The 17,415-nt window shown below is 39.6% G+C and overlaps 1 protein-coding gene across 1 annotated transcript in view; it reads right to left on the reverse strand.

Annotated features, from left to right (window-relative positions):
* Positions 1 to 1,846: 1,846 nt before the first annotated feature.
* Positions 1,847 to 17,415, reverse strand: part of LOC141154852 (5-hydroxytryptamine receptor 2A-like) — a 773,101-nt gene continuing 757,532 nt past the window's right edge. The window contains exon 6 of the mRNA XM_073641357.1: positions 1,847 to 4,297. Within this exon, the coding sequence (XP_073497458.1) occupies positions 3,462 to 4,297 (836 nt within the window). The 3' untranslated portion in view covers positions 1,847 to 3,461. The remainder of the gene's footprint in view (positions 4,298 to 17,415) is intronic.

Here is a 17,415-nt window from a genome sequence, read left to right on the forward strand (position 1 = left end):
TCAAATACACTTATTTTCCCACTGTATATGACCAGGGGCAGGGGACTTTCATTGAAAACACCAGGCCAACGCTGAAAAAAAACAAAATGCTGGAGTGGTGCTTTAAGTAACATCCATCCACATAAATGTCAGGGCCCAAGGTTTTCTAACAGAACATTGCCCAGAACATCACACTGCTTCCATCGGTTTGCCTGTTAAGACTTACCAGGTCAGGGGGATTCTCTAGGCTTTAAGTTTAGGTGGGCACTTGGACTCCAGGCGTTGATGCAACAAGCAAGAAGGCATGTGGGCAGCGAGGACTGTAAAGGCTCACCAGGAATCTTAGGATCAGCAGGAAGGATATGGAGGAACCCAGCAGGGATGAATGCAAACACAAAACACAAACAGCACGGATGGTGGAGCTCACATAACATAGAACTAGGAGTCTAAATCCCAAGACACGGGTTTCATGTTAATGGGCCTTAAATAGGTCTAGGGAGATGATGTAATCGATCCACAATGGACAACTTGCAAAACATAATGTGGAGTACAACAGAGGGCAGCAGACCGAGGTGAAGGGAGCGGAGACTGGGATACCTGGGACAAGTGGGTAATATTGCCTTCTTCCCATAGTGCATCTCAGTGCCATCTCTCCTTCTGGTATGAGATGTACCCAACCGTCCACGTGATGTAAAAGAAAATGCAGTTGCGCAGACCATTTTACCATTTTCCATTTCTCCAGTTCTGATGCCCATTGTAGTTGGTTTAGGTTCTGGGCACTGCAAGGACACTCTGACCTTCCATACATAGCCTCATACATTGTAAATTGGAATACACTCTGTGTTCTGACACCTCTTTATCATGATCACTGTGAATTTGATGTTGTAGGTTCATCAGTTCTTCTTGGACCACTATGGTAGGTACTTACGAAAGAGCTGCCTGGAATATATTAAGTGTAAACCTGCAAGAACATTCCAGATTTTACCGTGTTAATATGACACATGAACAAGTGCACAAGATGCACAGGATGCCAAAAGGATTTCTATAGACATTAAAGAATTACAGTATATTATTATCAAATACTTATGGTTCACCATAACGGAAGGATTTTTATTTTTATGGTTCATTTTCAAGCTCACAGGCCACCGCTATAGTCTATCACTGAGTTTGTATCATGAGAAATTGAAATTGTGTGCAAAATTGTTAGACAGGTTTTCTTCTAATCTAAAAAATGCATTTATGCTGTAAAATTGAAAGGGAGATTTTAAAGTCCCATAGGATGTTAAGAGTCAATGTAGCCCCACTCATAACAACAAACCATATGGTCCAAAGGCAAGCCTCGGAATAAAATTTCACTCTGCTTTTGTTAAAGCGTTTGTCCCCTACTATAGAGTATGCCCCCCCCCCCATTGATGTAGACAGTGGAAATAAGATTTTTTGTAAATACCTTGCACTGTCAATCTTGCCAGTGAGTGGCGCTCTCGCTGACCGCTCACAGGCATCATGTCAACCCATCAATCAGCCGGGCGTGACACAGTGATGCGCTCCCCACTAATTTATGGGTTGTGGGTGGGGTTTTCCCCACTCGTCACACCCACCATCTACCGCATGCTTTCCCTCTCCTCATTCATTGGGAAAGTGCGAGGTGGATGCTGGGCTGTGACGTGCGGTGAAATCCCACCCACAACCCATCAATCAGCGGGGAACGCATCACTGTGTCACGCCCAGATGCAGCCGGAACTTGACGTGACATCAGCCGGGGGTCACGTGATGCCTGTGAGCGGTCAGCGATAGCGCCACTCACATGCAAGATTGACAGTGCAAGGTATTTGCTAAAAATCTTATTTCCACTGTTCACATCGATGGGGGGGGGCATGCTGTATAGTAGTGGACAACCTCTATAACTCATAAAGGGAATTTGTTTTTTTCTATCCCATCTGGGAGCAGCATGATGTAGGGACAGAGTCCCTGATTCCAAGGATATATTACTTACTGGATTGATTGCTGCAGATTTTTTGATAAAATCACAGTATTTATCTGCTGCTGATCTAGCAGTTCTCTGAATGCTGAGCTCTGTATAACCCCGCCCACACCACTGATTAGCAGTTTTATGTGTACACTGTGCATAGGCAGAAAACTGCCAATCAGTAATGTGGACGGGGTTATAGAAAGCTCATGAATATGTTGGATTAATTAGCAGCAGGCCAACTAGTTCTATAAGGACAATCTGCTGCTGATTATACAGTGATTTTACCAACATTGAATCAAGTTGCCCAATCAGTGACACATCGCTGGAATCAGTGACACATCGCAGCTTAGGCTGCAAAAATCTAGTGAAATATTCCTTTTAAGTAAGGAAATAAAATAACTATGCATTTATTTGAGCTAGGCAGATACATTTTGTAGAAACTGAACCTTTTTATTGGGGCTCCCATGTACCACGTGTCATTTGTAGTACTTTTCTATGGGAAGTCACGCTTACATTTGGGAATCTTTTAAAAATGTAGGCAGGTCTTTAGTTAAGTTGGGCCATACACATTAGAGGAATGCTGGCTTGACCTTCCAATTTCGCAGGAGTGGTTAACAATCTAACATGTCAGGAGTCCGATGACTGAAAAAAGAAGGTGCAGGAATGCTGGATTTTAACATATCCTGTTTTGATAGGAGGTAAGACTTCATCAGGTAGCAGCAGATTGTCTCCCCATTGTGAATACATGTACATTAAGCCATGTATGGGTGTTGGTAGCAATGCCATTGGTTATTTAGCCTACAGCTATGTAAGGTGTATGACTAGCTCTACTTGACACCATGGTCTGATTGCCTGACATTTAAACCCTCTAGCTACAGGTATCCTACAGACTAGGCTAGATTACCTTCAGTCATGGGGAAAGTAGCCTCCCATAAGTGCTACAGCACATGGTAAGGGCTATGCTTGACTATAATGCTGGCTACACATTTGCTCCAATAACTTTTATTACCCTTACTACACATTGAAATACGCATCCAGAAATAAAAAATAGAACCCCAAATTCTTAATTTCAAAAAAGGCATCAGTCTGAAAAATCAAGGAAAACAGACATAGTCTAAGCAGTGATGGGTACTTCGATTGATTCTCCTTTTAATGAATCATTTTGTTTATGCAGTTGTTTAATATCTTTAGCATATCAACCTATGATTTATTTGAAGCAGATTTATCATGCAGTTAAAGAGATGGCCGTCACATTCTGCCAATTATCGAACCAAAATATTCACTATTTTGTCTATTTTTCTATTCGAAAATGAACCAATACATGGATCATTGGACTGAAGCACTGGACCGCAGAAATGTCTTAAAAAAAAGTTTGTTTTTTTTCTTTTCTTTTTATGAACAAATATTTACATAATTCTCATCATTCTGAATTCGACATAACATATAACATATATTTTTATTTAACACAAACGTTTGAAACTGGCCTAAGAGCGAAGGTTCATTGGACCTTCCTTCAAACACAGCTAACTCGTTCACTTACGACATTAGAACTGTTTAATGATAATTCTGAAGTCCCGGCTTGCAATTCTATTGCCTCCTCTGTCTCATCCATTTCCATGCTAGTAAGTTCATTGCCATTCCTGTAATGGTTTAAATTAAGGTCCTTGCCGTACAAGACAGTGGATGCTGCATTATGATGGCATTGATTTTGTTGAATCACTGTCCTTTTGCTTTTGTTATATCGGCATCGGATGTAGTTGGAAAAAGCTCTTCGGTATGTTCTATTAAAAAGTGTGTAGACTAATGGGTTGATTCCCGAAGAAACATAACCAACCCAAACAAATACATTCAGAAGTTCTACCATGAGGTCTTTATCACAGGCTTCTTTACAAAGTACAGACATGATGTTTGTGATGAAAAATGGACACCACATGATAAGAAACAAAAAGAAGACTATGCCAAGGACTTTCGAAGCCCGGCGTTCATTGTTTATTGATTGCATTGTTCCCTTTCGAAAGAGTGCCGCTTCTTTGTTGACCGGAGAGTTTAAGTGAGACGCTGCCTCGTGATTTTGTATCATTGAAATATTTTCTGTGTTGCTGTCTTTTTTTATGCCACTATTGCTGTTCTTCCTCTGTTTTGGCACTTCTTCATACATGAATACAGTAGCCTGTCTTTGAAGAACCTGAATGGTCAAGCAGTAAGTAAATACCATTATGATAAGTGGAATAAAAAATGCCACAAAGGATCCCACGAGTACAAAATTTTCGTCATTCAACACACAGCTTCCGTTTACAAAAACTCTGGAGTCATCCTGAAGGCCAATAACAGGAATTGGCATTGAGATACCTAGAAAAAAAACAAAGAGAAGAGAAAACCAGAAGTAAGAATTATTTTCATAACAGAGTTAAGGTGATTCATTTAAAATGTTTCTAATGATTCCAAACATTTTTTGAAAATTAGAAGAATGTACTACTTATATTATAAAAAAATGTTCTTAAAGGGAATCTGTGATCAGGTTTTTTCTATGTATATGAGAGCTGTATGATTTAGGGGCAAATACACTGATTCCAGCGATATATCACTTACTGGGCAGCTTGGTGCAGTTTTAGTACAATTCCTGTTTTCTCTGCTGTAGATGTAGCAGTGCTCTGAATACTGAGCTGTGTATAACCCCGCCCCCACACCACAGATTGGCAGCTTCCTGTGTACACTGAGAATTGTCAGCAAACTGCTAATCAGTGGTGGGGGCGGGGAACTGAGATTAGCCTCACAAACTTCCATGTGACACCTAGTCCTGGAGCAATAATGTCCTGCTCATAAAGCACTGATTGTATTGAAACTACAGCAATCTGCTGAGTAAGTGACACATCACTGTAATCAGGCTCTCTGCTTTGACATTATGCCGCTCTCAGATTAAATAGCAAAAACTTGCAGACAATTTCCCTTTAATATTTCTTGATTAAAATAATCCTTTTGCTTTTTGAAAAGCACAAAAAAAATAATTCTAAGATCAACATGTGCATAGGTCTTGTCATTTGTTCCATACTGCCAATACATATATTATCACATTTATAAGAACTAAATTTTCGACATTTTCAAAACTAGATATCTTCGATCCAGATAACAATAAACTTTCAGTTGACAAATGTCTTAATTAGGTGAAAGAGTGAGATTGCATGTGATCAAACTAGTCTTCTCACTCCTTCAGCAGAAACCCCCCACCAATGAGTTAATCAGGAAGCACAGAACTCCTTCTGCTGGCAAGAGAGGGTGATAACATGAAGAGATGTTTCTGTACTTTTCTCCTTAGGTCATTGGGTGGCTGTAGAGGAGGAGAGTTGAGGATAACAAACTTCAGTTCCTCAATGACAGACATGGAGAATAAGAAAAGAAAATAAAACTTTTTATGCTGCCCTCCAAAGTGTTTCAGCTTTTATATTGCACCCAGAATATTGATTCAAGTGTCATTTAAAGGCTAAGATTCAAGACTTTAATATACAGTAGGGAAAAAAGTAATTAGTCAGCCACCAATTGTGCAAGTTCTCCAACTTAAAAAGATGAGAGAGGCCTGTAATTGACATCATAAGTAGACCTCAACTATGAGAGACAAAATGAGAAAACAAATCCTGAAAATCACATTGTCTGATTTGGAAAGAATTTTTTTTCAAATTTTGGTGGAAAATAAGTATTTGGTGACCTACAAAAGTTCATCTCAATACTTTGCTATATGTCCTTTGTTGGCAATGACAGAGGTCAAACATTTTCTGTAATTCTTCACAAAGTTGGCACACACTGTTGCTGGTATGTTAGCCCATTCCTCTATGCAGATCTCATCTAGAGCAGTGATGTTTTGGGGCTGTCACTGGGAACACGGACTTTCAACTCCCTCCAAAGGTTTTCTATAGGGTTTAGATCTGGAGACTGGCTAGGCCATTCCAGGACCTTGAAATGCTTCTTATAGAGCCATTCCTTCGTTTCCCTGGCGGTGTGCTTGGGATCATTGTCATGCTGAAAGACCCAGCCACATTTCAGCTTCAATGCCCTTGCTGATGGAAGGAGGTTTGCACTCAAAATCTCACGATACATGGCCCCATTCATTCTTTCATGTACATGGATCAGTCGTCCTGGTCCCTTGGCACAGAAACAGCCCCAAAGCATGATGCTGCCACCCCCATGCTTCACAGTAGGTATGGTGTTCTTTGGATGCAACTCAGCATACTTTCTACTCCAAATACGACGAGTTGTCTTTCTACCAAACAGTTATACTTTGGTTTCATCTGGCCTCATGACATTCTCCCAATACTCTTCTGGATCATCCAAATGCTCTTTAGCAAACTTCAGACGGGCCCGGACATGTAATGGCTTAAGAAGAGGGACATGTCTGGCACTGCAGCATCTGAGTCCCTGGCGGCGTAGTGTGTTACTGATGGTGGCCTGTGTAACCTTGGTCCCAGCTCTCTGCAGGTCATTCACTTGGTACCCCCATGTGGTTATGGGATTTTTGCTCACTGTTCTTGAGATCATTTTGACCCCATGGGGTGAGATCTTGTGTGGAGCCCCAGATCGAGGGAGATAATCAGTGGTCTTGTATGTCTTCCATTTTCTAATTATGGCTCCCACAGTTGATTTCTTCACACCAAGCTGCTTGCCTATTGCAGATTCAGTCTTCCCAGCCTGGTGCAGGGCTACAATTTTGTTTCTGGTGTCCTTCGACATCTCTTTGGTCTTCACCATAGTGGAGTTTGGAGAGTGACTGTTTGAGGTTGTGGACAGCTGTCTTTTATACTGATAAAAAGTTCACACAGGTGCCAGAACTACAGGTAATGAGTGGAGGACAGAGGAGCCTCTTAAAGAAGAAGTTACAGGTCTGTGAGAGCCAGAAATCTTGCTTGTTTGTAATTGACCAAATACTTATTTTCCACCAAAATTTGAAAAAAAATTCTTTCCAAATCAGACAATGTGATTTTCAGGATTTGTTTTCTCATTTTGTCTCTCATAGTTGAGGTCTACCTATGATGTCAATTACAGGCCTCTTTCATCTTTTTAAGTTGGAGAACTTGCACAAATGGTTGCTGACTAAATACTTTTTTCCCCACTGTAAGCCCAATATCTAAGTATTGCATATGTTCCTAGCAGTGAAAGCTTAAAGCAGGTTTAAATGTTCCTGTGAAGACACAACCTTAGGAGTTGTGGTGATTCTAAACTTTTTTTGGGGGGCGGGACGAGTGAGGAGTAGAAACACCAAATCAGCCATTGTTTCGCAGTTTTATTTTACGTTGTCTATCACACAATAATTCTGATGTATGTAAGTATTATTTTTTAATACACTTACACAATACAATGGAAAACGTTTTTTTTAGGAAAAGAAGGGATTGTATATATTTTTTAAATTTGGAATATTTTTTTTTTTTATAAAATGTTGATCATCAATGTAGGTGCTCTGACATCTTGACAATGAGATCCCCATCTACTATCTAGTTAGGGACATGGACTTCCATCCAGTATTGTTTTTACGGACAAAGTAGCAGGGTAAGTATACTTTATAGTAGTCAAAATTAATAGGAATCAGTTCTCTCCCCCAGAATGCAGAAAGTGACCAAGAAGATACACACAAAGCATTATCTGTGTATACTGTATACTATAGTTAGTGGATAGTGCCTCATCTAAGCCTTAGGTGGTATAATAGAACTGTCATTAACTCTCATGTCTTTCAATGACACTCCAATGACAGTAAACAGTAAGAATCATCATATGAAAGCCCCCCATACACATTAGGTTAATGTTGGCAGCACCTGCTGATATCAGCGCTTTTGACCAACAGTCTACTGTGTATCGGGGTCCCAGACAAGTGATTGCTGGTAGAGTTAAAGTTCTGATTTTGGACTGTCAATTCTTTTGTTCTCCTGGATCTTTCATAGAGAACACATCTGATTACGTGTCAGCTGAACATTTGGCCAAACTAGCGTTTAGCTGCCAGCCATCTAATGTGTATGGTAGGCTTAATTCTTGTCCAATAAACTGGAATATTTCAAGATTTCCTTTAAAATTGTGATATTTCATTCATTAATAAACTCATTGATAGCAGCCAAGACGTGTAAGTGAGTGCATTTCTGTTCTTGGAGCTCATACTGGATACTAAATAAATAGAGATGTTTTGAAAATTTAGTTTCCATTCTTTTTTCATTTGCATATCCTTAAAATGTCTATCCATTCTGTGATTTCCATAAGTCCTCTGCCTTTCCTTCTTGGTGTTTCAATTTCAATGTTGATGAGTGTAAAACAATAGCAAATATTGTATAATTCAATGTCAACCTGATTTGTGATGTTTTAGATTTAATGTGTGCTTTGACCCCTATGTGATCTGAATTATTTGTCAAGTTCCTTCTCTTTTTGCGCTAACACTTGCAGTAGTCACTGACTCAGATGTGTATTGTATTCAGCTTATCTTTACCATATGTATTACTGATTGTCTTATTTTCACAGAAGTCTCTTGGATTCCAAGAATTGACACCTTAAGGATTTTTTCTTGAAGGGGCTTGAGCTAAACAGCGTGAGGGCATATAATGCCCACATTTAGTAGTATATAGTACTACATACAGTACTATGCAATACATTAAATTCAATTTCTACCACTCAGAGAGGTTACTGAGGGGACTTCTAAGGAGAACTCTCTTTTGAACACCTCTCTGATCTTTTGGAGAACTTTAAAATTACGTAGTTTACAAAGTGTATGCAGCTTATCTGTTCATTGTTTTTTTTAAATTAATACTAAAACCAACCATCCACCCTACCCATTGATTTATACACTGTATTCTTTGAAAATATAGAACTCTATTTTACACCATATTGCTTTGCACCTCGACATTTTATTCTATCACCACGTGGTTGCAACTTGTACTGAATGAATTATCAAGCTGCCTGTACAACCTTCTTTTTTTCTTGCACCTGTCTTAACACTAAACAGGGTTTGGTGCATACCAATAGGCCCCTCCACCAAAGCTGGCCTTATGTTGGGTGATATGGTACTTTCTGCAGACATCCATCATGTGATATATTGTCATACAGCGCTCAAATCATCATACCTTACAGTAACTATTAATCCTTGCATAAAGTCAGCGTACCCTTCAACTCTTGTTCAGTAGTTCAAATATTTGTTAGCATTTCCCGCTGTCCATAATTCAAAAAACATTATTCGTATATGCCCTTTCCTCATCTCTTAGTGATCAAAATATTTATACGTGCCCTCACCATTTCCCACCTAGACTACTGCAACAACCTTCTATGTGACTCGCATCTAAAACCCCTGCATCTCTTCAATCCATGCGCAAATCTGATATCCAGTTGATCCACTGCTCCATTCTCCACGCCTCTGCCTTTGCCCTCTACCAATCCCTTTACTGGCTTTTCACTACCCAGAGAAGTTAGTTAGAAAATCAAGGCCATCTATACTGTCCATTTTATACATGTGTGACCTAATCTCTCGGTCCCATCCCACATGTAATCACAGATCCTCAGTACATCTTCTTCCTTGCTTTCCTCTTGTTGGCTCATCACATAATTGTCTTCTAGGTTTTTCCTCTATACTTTGGTATATTCTATCACAGCATATCATATTGTCTCCCACAAATGTAGCCTTCAAGCGCATCCCGAAAACCCACCTCTTCAGAAAAGTCCAAAACTTTCAATAATTGTTCTATTGCCTCATTACCAGTTGAGCAGCTGTTAACCCCCAGATCTGATGTCTCCTTCCGCCTTACCAGGGGCGAACATACCATTAGTGTAGCCTGTGAAGTCACCCAATTCCACCTCCATAATAATAATCAGCTACTATCGCACACATAAAGGGTTGCATTACGATGAGCTACTGGACTGTAAAGGGCCCATATACTGTTCTTGCACAGGAGCCCTCTTCTGTCTGTGTCCGCCCCCACCCCATACCATGTAGAGTGTAAGCCAATGAGGGCAAGGAGCTCTCCCTCTCTGTACCTGTGTGTAACTGTTAGTTCATGGCAATTTTATTTGCTTTGTATTTTATGTATGTAAACTCTTTCTCCATGTACATGACCCTGGAATTAAAATAAATAAATAATATCAATAATAATACTATAAATGCTAGTAACATAACATAACATACATAATATATTGTACAGTGTCTAAATATTACATTATTAAATAATACTGAAGCTATAAAATAAATAATAATAGTAGTACACAATGGCTTAACAATACTGTTCTACAAATAATATGAAGATTCATGGTGGTCGTAAGCCTCATCTACCAAACTGCCCTTGAGCCCCCATTTAAAGGGAACCTGTCACCAATTATCCCCATATAAAATACGGTCAGCTTCTTTAAGTCCTCTTTTACAGCATTCTAGTAAGCTGTATGTATGTCCCCAATCCCCCTACGCAAAGCCCTTTATTATATTCAAATGGTGCAATCTGGTCCAATGGGCGTCTCTTGTCTTCATCCAGCGCCTCCTCTCTTCCTCTTTCCCTGCTTCGTGTGGGTGACGCATCCTACGCATCCACACAGTGTCTTCTATTGCTCTCCTGCGCAGGCGCCCCTCTCTTCACCCTACTGAGGGTGGAGCATAGCACTGTAGTGCGCATGTGCTGGCTTGTCCTACAGGTCTTCTTCTCGGTCTTTAGCCTTTCCTGGCCCATGCGCATTACAATACTTTGCTCTGCCCTCAGCAGGGTAGATAGAAGTGCACCTGCACAGGAGAGCGATGGAGGACACTGTGAATGACATAGGACGCGTCATCCACAAGAAGCTGGGAAGGAGGACGGCAATTGTAAGAAAAGAAGAGGCACTGGATCAAGACCAGAGACGCCCATCAGACCGCGCCATCTGTGAGTATAGTAAAAGGTCTCTTTTGTGCCTTGCATAGTGGATTGGAGACAGACATACAACATTCTAGTATGCTGTAACATATGGCTTAAAGGACCTGGTCGTACATTATATGGGGAAAACCTGGTGAAAGATTCCCTTTAACAAGAGTGACTTATGTATCCTGCACCACTTTCAGTCTCCTTTTTACTCCATACTGTTTTTTTCCTGGGCATGCTTGGCCATGGATAATTCACAGGTATATAAAAAAATAGTTGTTTTCAAGTGCCAAGATTTTTGAATGGATTTAGGATATTTTGAGGGTGCTGAATTCAAAAATCCCATTAATTTTGCTGAATTCGTTCTAGTATTTGAGATAATTCATCCATGATAATAATGCATTTCCCCAATGTGTGATATAACAGATGCATTAGCTTTTGGTATTTTGGACTGTCCTTTGACTCTTTAACAGTGTCTTAGGTAATGAAATATCCCATATAATTATTTTGTATTTCAATTTGTAGGCTTACAGTGCTACAAAAGTGACTTTTTAGAGCCCACATTCTACTGTAATTAACTATTAAATATGTCAGAAACTACAGCCAATCTGGCAAAACTGAAGTCATAGTCTTAATCAGCATTCAGCAGTACCATAAACTGAATATAAAACTGTTCAGACATTGTTCGCACCAAAATCAATGTATACCAGTGTTATAGGGCAAGAAGCAAGATAGAATATGAATTTAGAAGAAATGGCACAGCACTACTGCCTCTCCGAATCAGTGTTTTGGCATAGAGCATATGATCTAGTGATAATGTCTCCTTTAAGATAACCACTTTAAAAAGGTGTGTTAAAATAAGAGAAACAACAATACAATTAAAAATCATCATTTGGACCAGATGCAGAATTAGAATGGGGTGATTGTTTAGAGTTTCCCCTCATTGGTTTAACACTGATGCAGGTTCTATGTGTGTACAGACTGACGTACTATGTAGATTATCTAATCTGACAGATACATCTAGCATTATACCCACAATACATATGTTAAGTGTAAAGTATTTGTATATCTTTCCCAATGAATAATTCATAGTTTTCCTACTAGTGTCGGGAATAGAAATCCTGACCCTCTGCTTCATGTGATATATTTCACATGTACATAGTGTGTTTCGATATGCCACGGAAATGTAAAATAATTTACACAGGCTTGGTTTTGTAATAATGTCTCAATAGAAATGAGCAAGACAATTCAGCTGACGGTTAGCTTTATTCATGCCTTGCTTTTCATTGTTTTCATTCTTGGCTGAGGCTAAACTGCAGTGATTCCATTAGTTTGACCTCATTAGAGTAAGGTTAATCTTACAGCCTGAGGAACACTGACATGCTTTGGTTATTATTTTTATTATTCATGTTGCTTGTCTAGATTACTGGGGCTAAAATACAGGTTGTCCACTAATCGCAGATAATATCACTCAGCCCCATACTCAGCTGTCACCATCGGTTCCAAATACATTGGGTGGAGCAGAACTGTGCAGGTTCGATGGACAATTAATTCAAACTCCTCCTCACTGAGGAGTGCCCCATTTTAGTGATCATGGGGCGCCGACCAAGTAGTGGGTTATCCATTCCATCAGGGATTTAGCAACTATTCTGTGGATATAGGCTTTACTTCTGATAAGATAATAGGCCAATCAACAACTATACCTGACTCGACTAGACTAGCCTAGACCGGACTAGAAGTCCCCCAGAAGATATCATTTGTAATACATCTATCAATGTTTATTAGTGCATTACTAAGGTATAAAGAACTTAGGGTACAAGGGAAAAATATATGTAAAAGCTTTAAAAATGCAGAGGAGCACTTAATGGAGTTGCCTACTTTACTGAACTTCCAGCTTAGTCATCACATGGAAGAGGCAGCTATGAAGCCATAAAGGTAATTGGTAGGAAATACTGTCTTCTTGCAGCTGCCACTCTGGCAAGTTTGCAGCAGATAGATTTATTTATTTAGTATTTTGTATAAATTTGCAATAAGCTTCCCCTTATTGCCGCTGTGGTAAGCCAGAATTTTATTCTTATTTTATTTAATTAACTATATTTATTTGTGAAGGGAAATAATGAATTTAAGAGCCCTGCAATTAAAACCTAAAGAACATTAAACCAGTAGGAAGATACTATGAACAAATACCAAAAAAGTCAGTGAGTAATACTGAAGCTAAAGTCTGACTGGCCGATAAAAACTGTAAACTTATTATAATTACACAAAATGAATGTTTTACTTACACTATGTGTCACAAATCCCCATGAACAATAGCAGTAATGAGAACCTGTCACCAGGTCGAAAGTGGACAGTTTGTGTTATTCTTTTACTCCCTCTGTTCCCTGGGTATTCTTTTCTTTTATTTTTTAATTCCGCCATACAGTTCCAGAGGTATGGGTCTTTATATTTAGTGCAAATTTTTATGTTTTTTTACAAGGAAGCGTGACTCATAGGGTTCCCTAGGGGCGTGTCTTTAGGCTGCTTTGCATTATTAGAAGGAGGAAGGAAAGACTCCCAGATGAAGTAGGGTCTAAGGCTGTGTGCCCACTATGTGTTTTTCAAGCATTTTTGCTGCAGAATTTCCGCAGCGAGAAAGCTTAAAAAACGTGTGGTAATACGTGCCCCATGGTCCCCAATGATAATCCGCATGTGCTGTGCACATGCTGCGGAAATTTCCGCTGCGGATTATCAGTGCAGAAAAATCCGCAGCATGTCCATTAATGTTGTGGAAACGCTGCGTAATTGCCGCCATTGACTTGCATTGAATCGCATAATATCCGCATGAGTACATGTACACATGCGGATATTAAGCGATTCAATGCACGGATGGTACCCGGGTCTGGAGAACAGGAGACTCTCCTCCAGACCCGGGTACCATAGTACCTGTAGTTCAAAAAGAATTAAAATTGAAAAAAACATTTTACTCACCTTCTGATGGCCCCCGGTCTCCTGTATGGTGCGTCCGATGTCTTTGGCGGCTCGCGGTGGTGTAAAAGGACCTTCGATGACATCATTCAGTCATGTGACCTGTCGTCATCGATAGGTCCTTTTACACCACCGTGAGCCGTTGAAGACACCGGAGAAAGAGACCGGGGGCCATCGGAAGGTGAGTATAATGTTTTATTTTTATTTTTCACCATTTCATTCTTTTTTTTACTATTGATGCTGCATTTGCAGCATCGTAACTTGGTCACACTATATAAATCCATGCCAGTTACATGGATTTATATAGTGTGACCAAGTTGTCAAGCACTTTTCCAAGTGATGCTAAAATCGCTTGGAAAAGCGCATTACAACCCGCATGTGGTAATGCATGCAAAAACACTTCACAAACTCTTCTACCTAGCAGGAAAAACACATATACAATCCACCTGAGTTTTTCCTGCCAGGGAGATGCAGAAAAAATCTGGAGCATTTCTGCTTCGTGGGCACTTAGCCTAAATGCGCGTTGGGGTCAGAGGTAGAGGCTGTTTTGGTAGCACATTTTATTGTTATTTTTTTTTTATATGTTTGATTATATAATGCGTTTTTATCTTTTCACTATTTATTTTACTTTCATGCATTACATTGCACCAAATCTCTATATATATCTAACTCGTAGAATTGCATTGTAACTAATCTTGTGGATATCTATATGTGCCTTGATATACAGTAGAAGGGTTAATATATTTCCTCTCTGCTCTATTTCTCTATATTTTTTACATTTCTGTCTGTTCTCTATCTCTGTTTTATGCTTTGTTTAGAATTATTCATCCTCATAGTCTCGCAGTCAAGGATTTTATGCTTCTTAACTCATATGAAATATTCTGCTGATTTCTGCAAAAACATGTTATGAGGACAAGGTGAATAAATTCATCATGACCTGGGCAATGGGGGGGTTACAAGGCTACATTGAGTTGCATTGCTTGTAAATGGTATAAGAGATCATATTCTTTGTGTGAATAAACAGAAATTGATTTGTTCATGACCTGTGTGTAGTCTTTTCTCTGAGTGCTTGTTATATTGGAGGGTCTAATCTCTCAATTCGGCCTCACTGGTGATCTGGCATATCTGACTTTGGGTCAGAACAAAAACAGCTACAATAGCCTATACATATTATCATCACTTCATATTGCTTTCTTATTTTTACTATTTCATGTTTCCCATTGGCCTCATCTTGCTTTCATTGTTTTTAATATTAAGTTTTACATTTTATTTTTATTGTGTAGTTGTGTATCAATAAAACATTTATTGTATGTATACGTTTGTCTTATTTATTTATTTTACTCACTTATATAGTGCCATTAATGCCACAGTGCTTTACAGTAATTATGAGCACTGTCCCCATTGGGCCTTGCAATCTAAATTCCCTATCAGTATGTCTTTGGAATGTGGGCGGAAACTTGAGTATCCAGAGGAAACCCAAGCAAACATGGGGAGAACATGCAAACTCTTTGCAGATGCTGTCCTTGGAGGGATTTGAACCCAGGACCCCAGTGCTGCAAAGCTGCAGTGCTAACCACTAAGCAACCATGTTGCCCATGGTGGCTCATTGTTGTAAGGGTTAATCACAGTTTACTATATTGTTGGAGATTTGTGATGTAATATATGATCTGGCCAGTAGAAAGCAGCAGAGAGGCCAGAGTTGCAGCACAGGGGTTTGTTGCTAGAGGAGTTCAAGAAGAGAGTGAAGCTACGCATCATTGAAAAAAGTTCTGGATAGAGTGGTGCAACTCGAATCTGTTTTTGACTCTGGGAAGCGTTGTTCAGCATAACATGAGCCGACTCGGTGAGGACAACCAAGGACACAGCATCTTGGGCTAGGCCATGTGAGGCCTTATTTTTAAGGACTTAGAGAAGCCCTTCGTTTGAGAAATCGGCATTCTCTAAGAGATTCAAGTCAGTGTTTCTGATTATTTGGGACTCCGCCCAGCAAGGACACTTCAGTCTCAGGACATACCGGTACCATTTACAACTGAACATATATGCGTATATATAAATAACTTTATGGCAGTCTAGTTAGTTAGGAGAAAATGCCTCTTCGGTAAGAAACACTTAAAAAACCTGTTCCGACTATGCGATTACTAAATTACTGGCACCACATGGTTGTTTTATTGATATATGCCTAGAAAGGGTTAATCGCATGTATTTTTGCTTGCATATAACTGTTGATTATGTTAACCGTACCTGTGTATACTCTTAGTCGGTGTTATTTAGAATAACTGCTGTCATTGTATTTGCTATATATACACTGTTTACCTACCATACTTTCTTTTGTTTTATTAAATGGTTAGTAAATGTTCATATTATACACTGTGTTCCAAATTATTATGCAAATAATATTTTCTCAGATTTTCCCAAATTACCTATATGAATTGCAGTCATTGTAATTTTCCAGTTAAATAACTATTAGAGTACAATTGAAAGGTTTTTGGACAAACTGCCTATGATAACAGTATATTTTTAAAAAAATTAAACACTCAAACTGCACTCAAAATGCATGTTCCAAATTATTATGCACAGCAGAGTTTTCAACCTTTTTATTTTAATTAAGAACAAAACAATGGTCATTTTTGAAATTATAAACATTAGCAGGTTATTACAAACTGAAATCAAACAGTTTTCAACTCAAAACTTTATTCTAGGTGATGTAACATTTGCACATATGACCCCTTGTTCGAAAGGAGCTTCTGAACTCTCTCATTCATTGAATTTGTCAGGTTTTGGATGGTTTCTGCTTCAATTGTTTTGAATGAGGACAGAATACCCTCCCAGAGCTGTTGCTTAGATGTAAACTGCCTCCCGCCATCATAGACTCTCCTTTTGATGATGCTCCAGAGGTTCTCAATGGGGTTGAGATGAAGGGAGCATGGGGGCCACACCATAAGTTTGTTCCCTTTTATGCCCACAGCAGCCAGAGATGCAGATGTGTTATGTGCAGCATGAGACGGGGCATTATCATGCATGAAATGATCTCAATGGTCCAGATGGATGGAGTGGAGGATGGCTGGTTGATGGACACCCCATGCAAACACGGCTACGGCGCCAACAAGGAGGAGGTGGAGTAATGTTTTGGGCTGGAATCATGGGGAGAGAGATTGTCGGCCCTTTTAGGATCCCTGAAGGGGTAAAGATGAACTCCATAATGTATGTTGAGTTTCTCAAACAGCACTTCCTGCCATGGTTCAAGAAGAAGAACCGTGCATTCCGCAGCAAGATCATTTTCATGCATGATAATGCCCCGTCTCATGCTGCACATAACACATCTGCATCGCTGGCTGCTGTGGGCATAAAAGGGGACAAACTTATGGTGTAGCCCCCATGCTCCCTTGACCTCAACCCCATTCAGAACCTCTGGAGCATCATCAAAAGGAGTGTCTATGATGGCGGGAGGCAGTTCACATCTAAGCAACAGCTCTGGGAGGGTTTTCTGTCCTCATGCAAAACAATTGAAGCAGAAACCATCCAAAACCTGACAAATTCAATGAATGAGAGAGTTCAGAAGCTCCTTTCGAACAAGGGGTCCTATGTGCAAATGTTACATCACCTAGAATAAAGTTTTGAGTTGAAAACTGTTTGATTTCAGTTTGTAATAACCTGCTAATGCTTATAATT

This window comes from Phyllobates terribilis, unplaced genomic scaffold, assembly GCF_046119375.1.
Source record: "Phyllobates terribilis strain yellow unplaced genomic scaffold, ASM4611937v1 Scaffold_7__3_contigs__length_470593459, whole genome shotgun sequence".
Classification (NCBI taxonomy): domain Eukaryota; kingdom Metazoa; phylum Chordata; class Amphibia; order Anura; family Dendrobatidae; genus Phyllobates; species Phyllobates terribilis.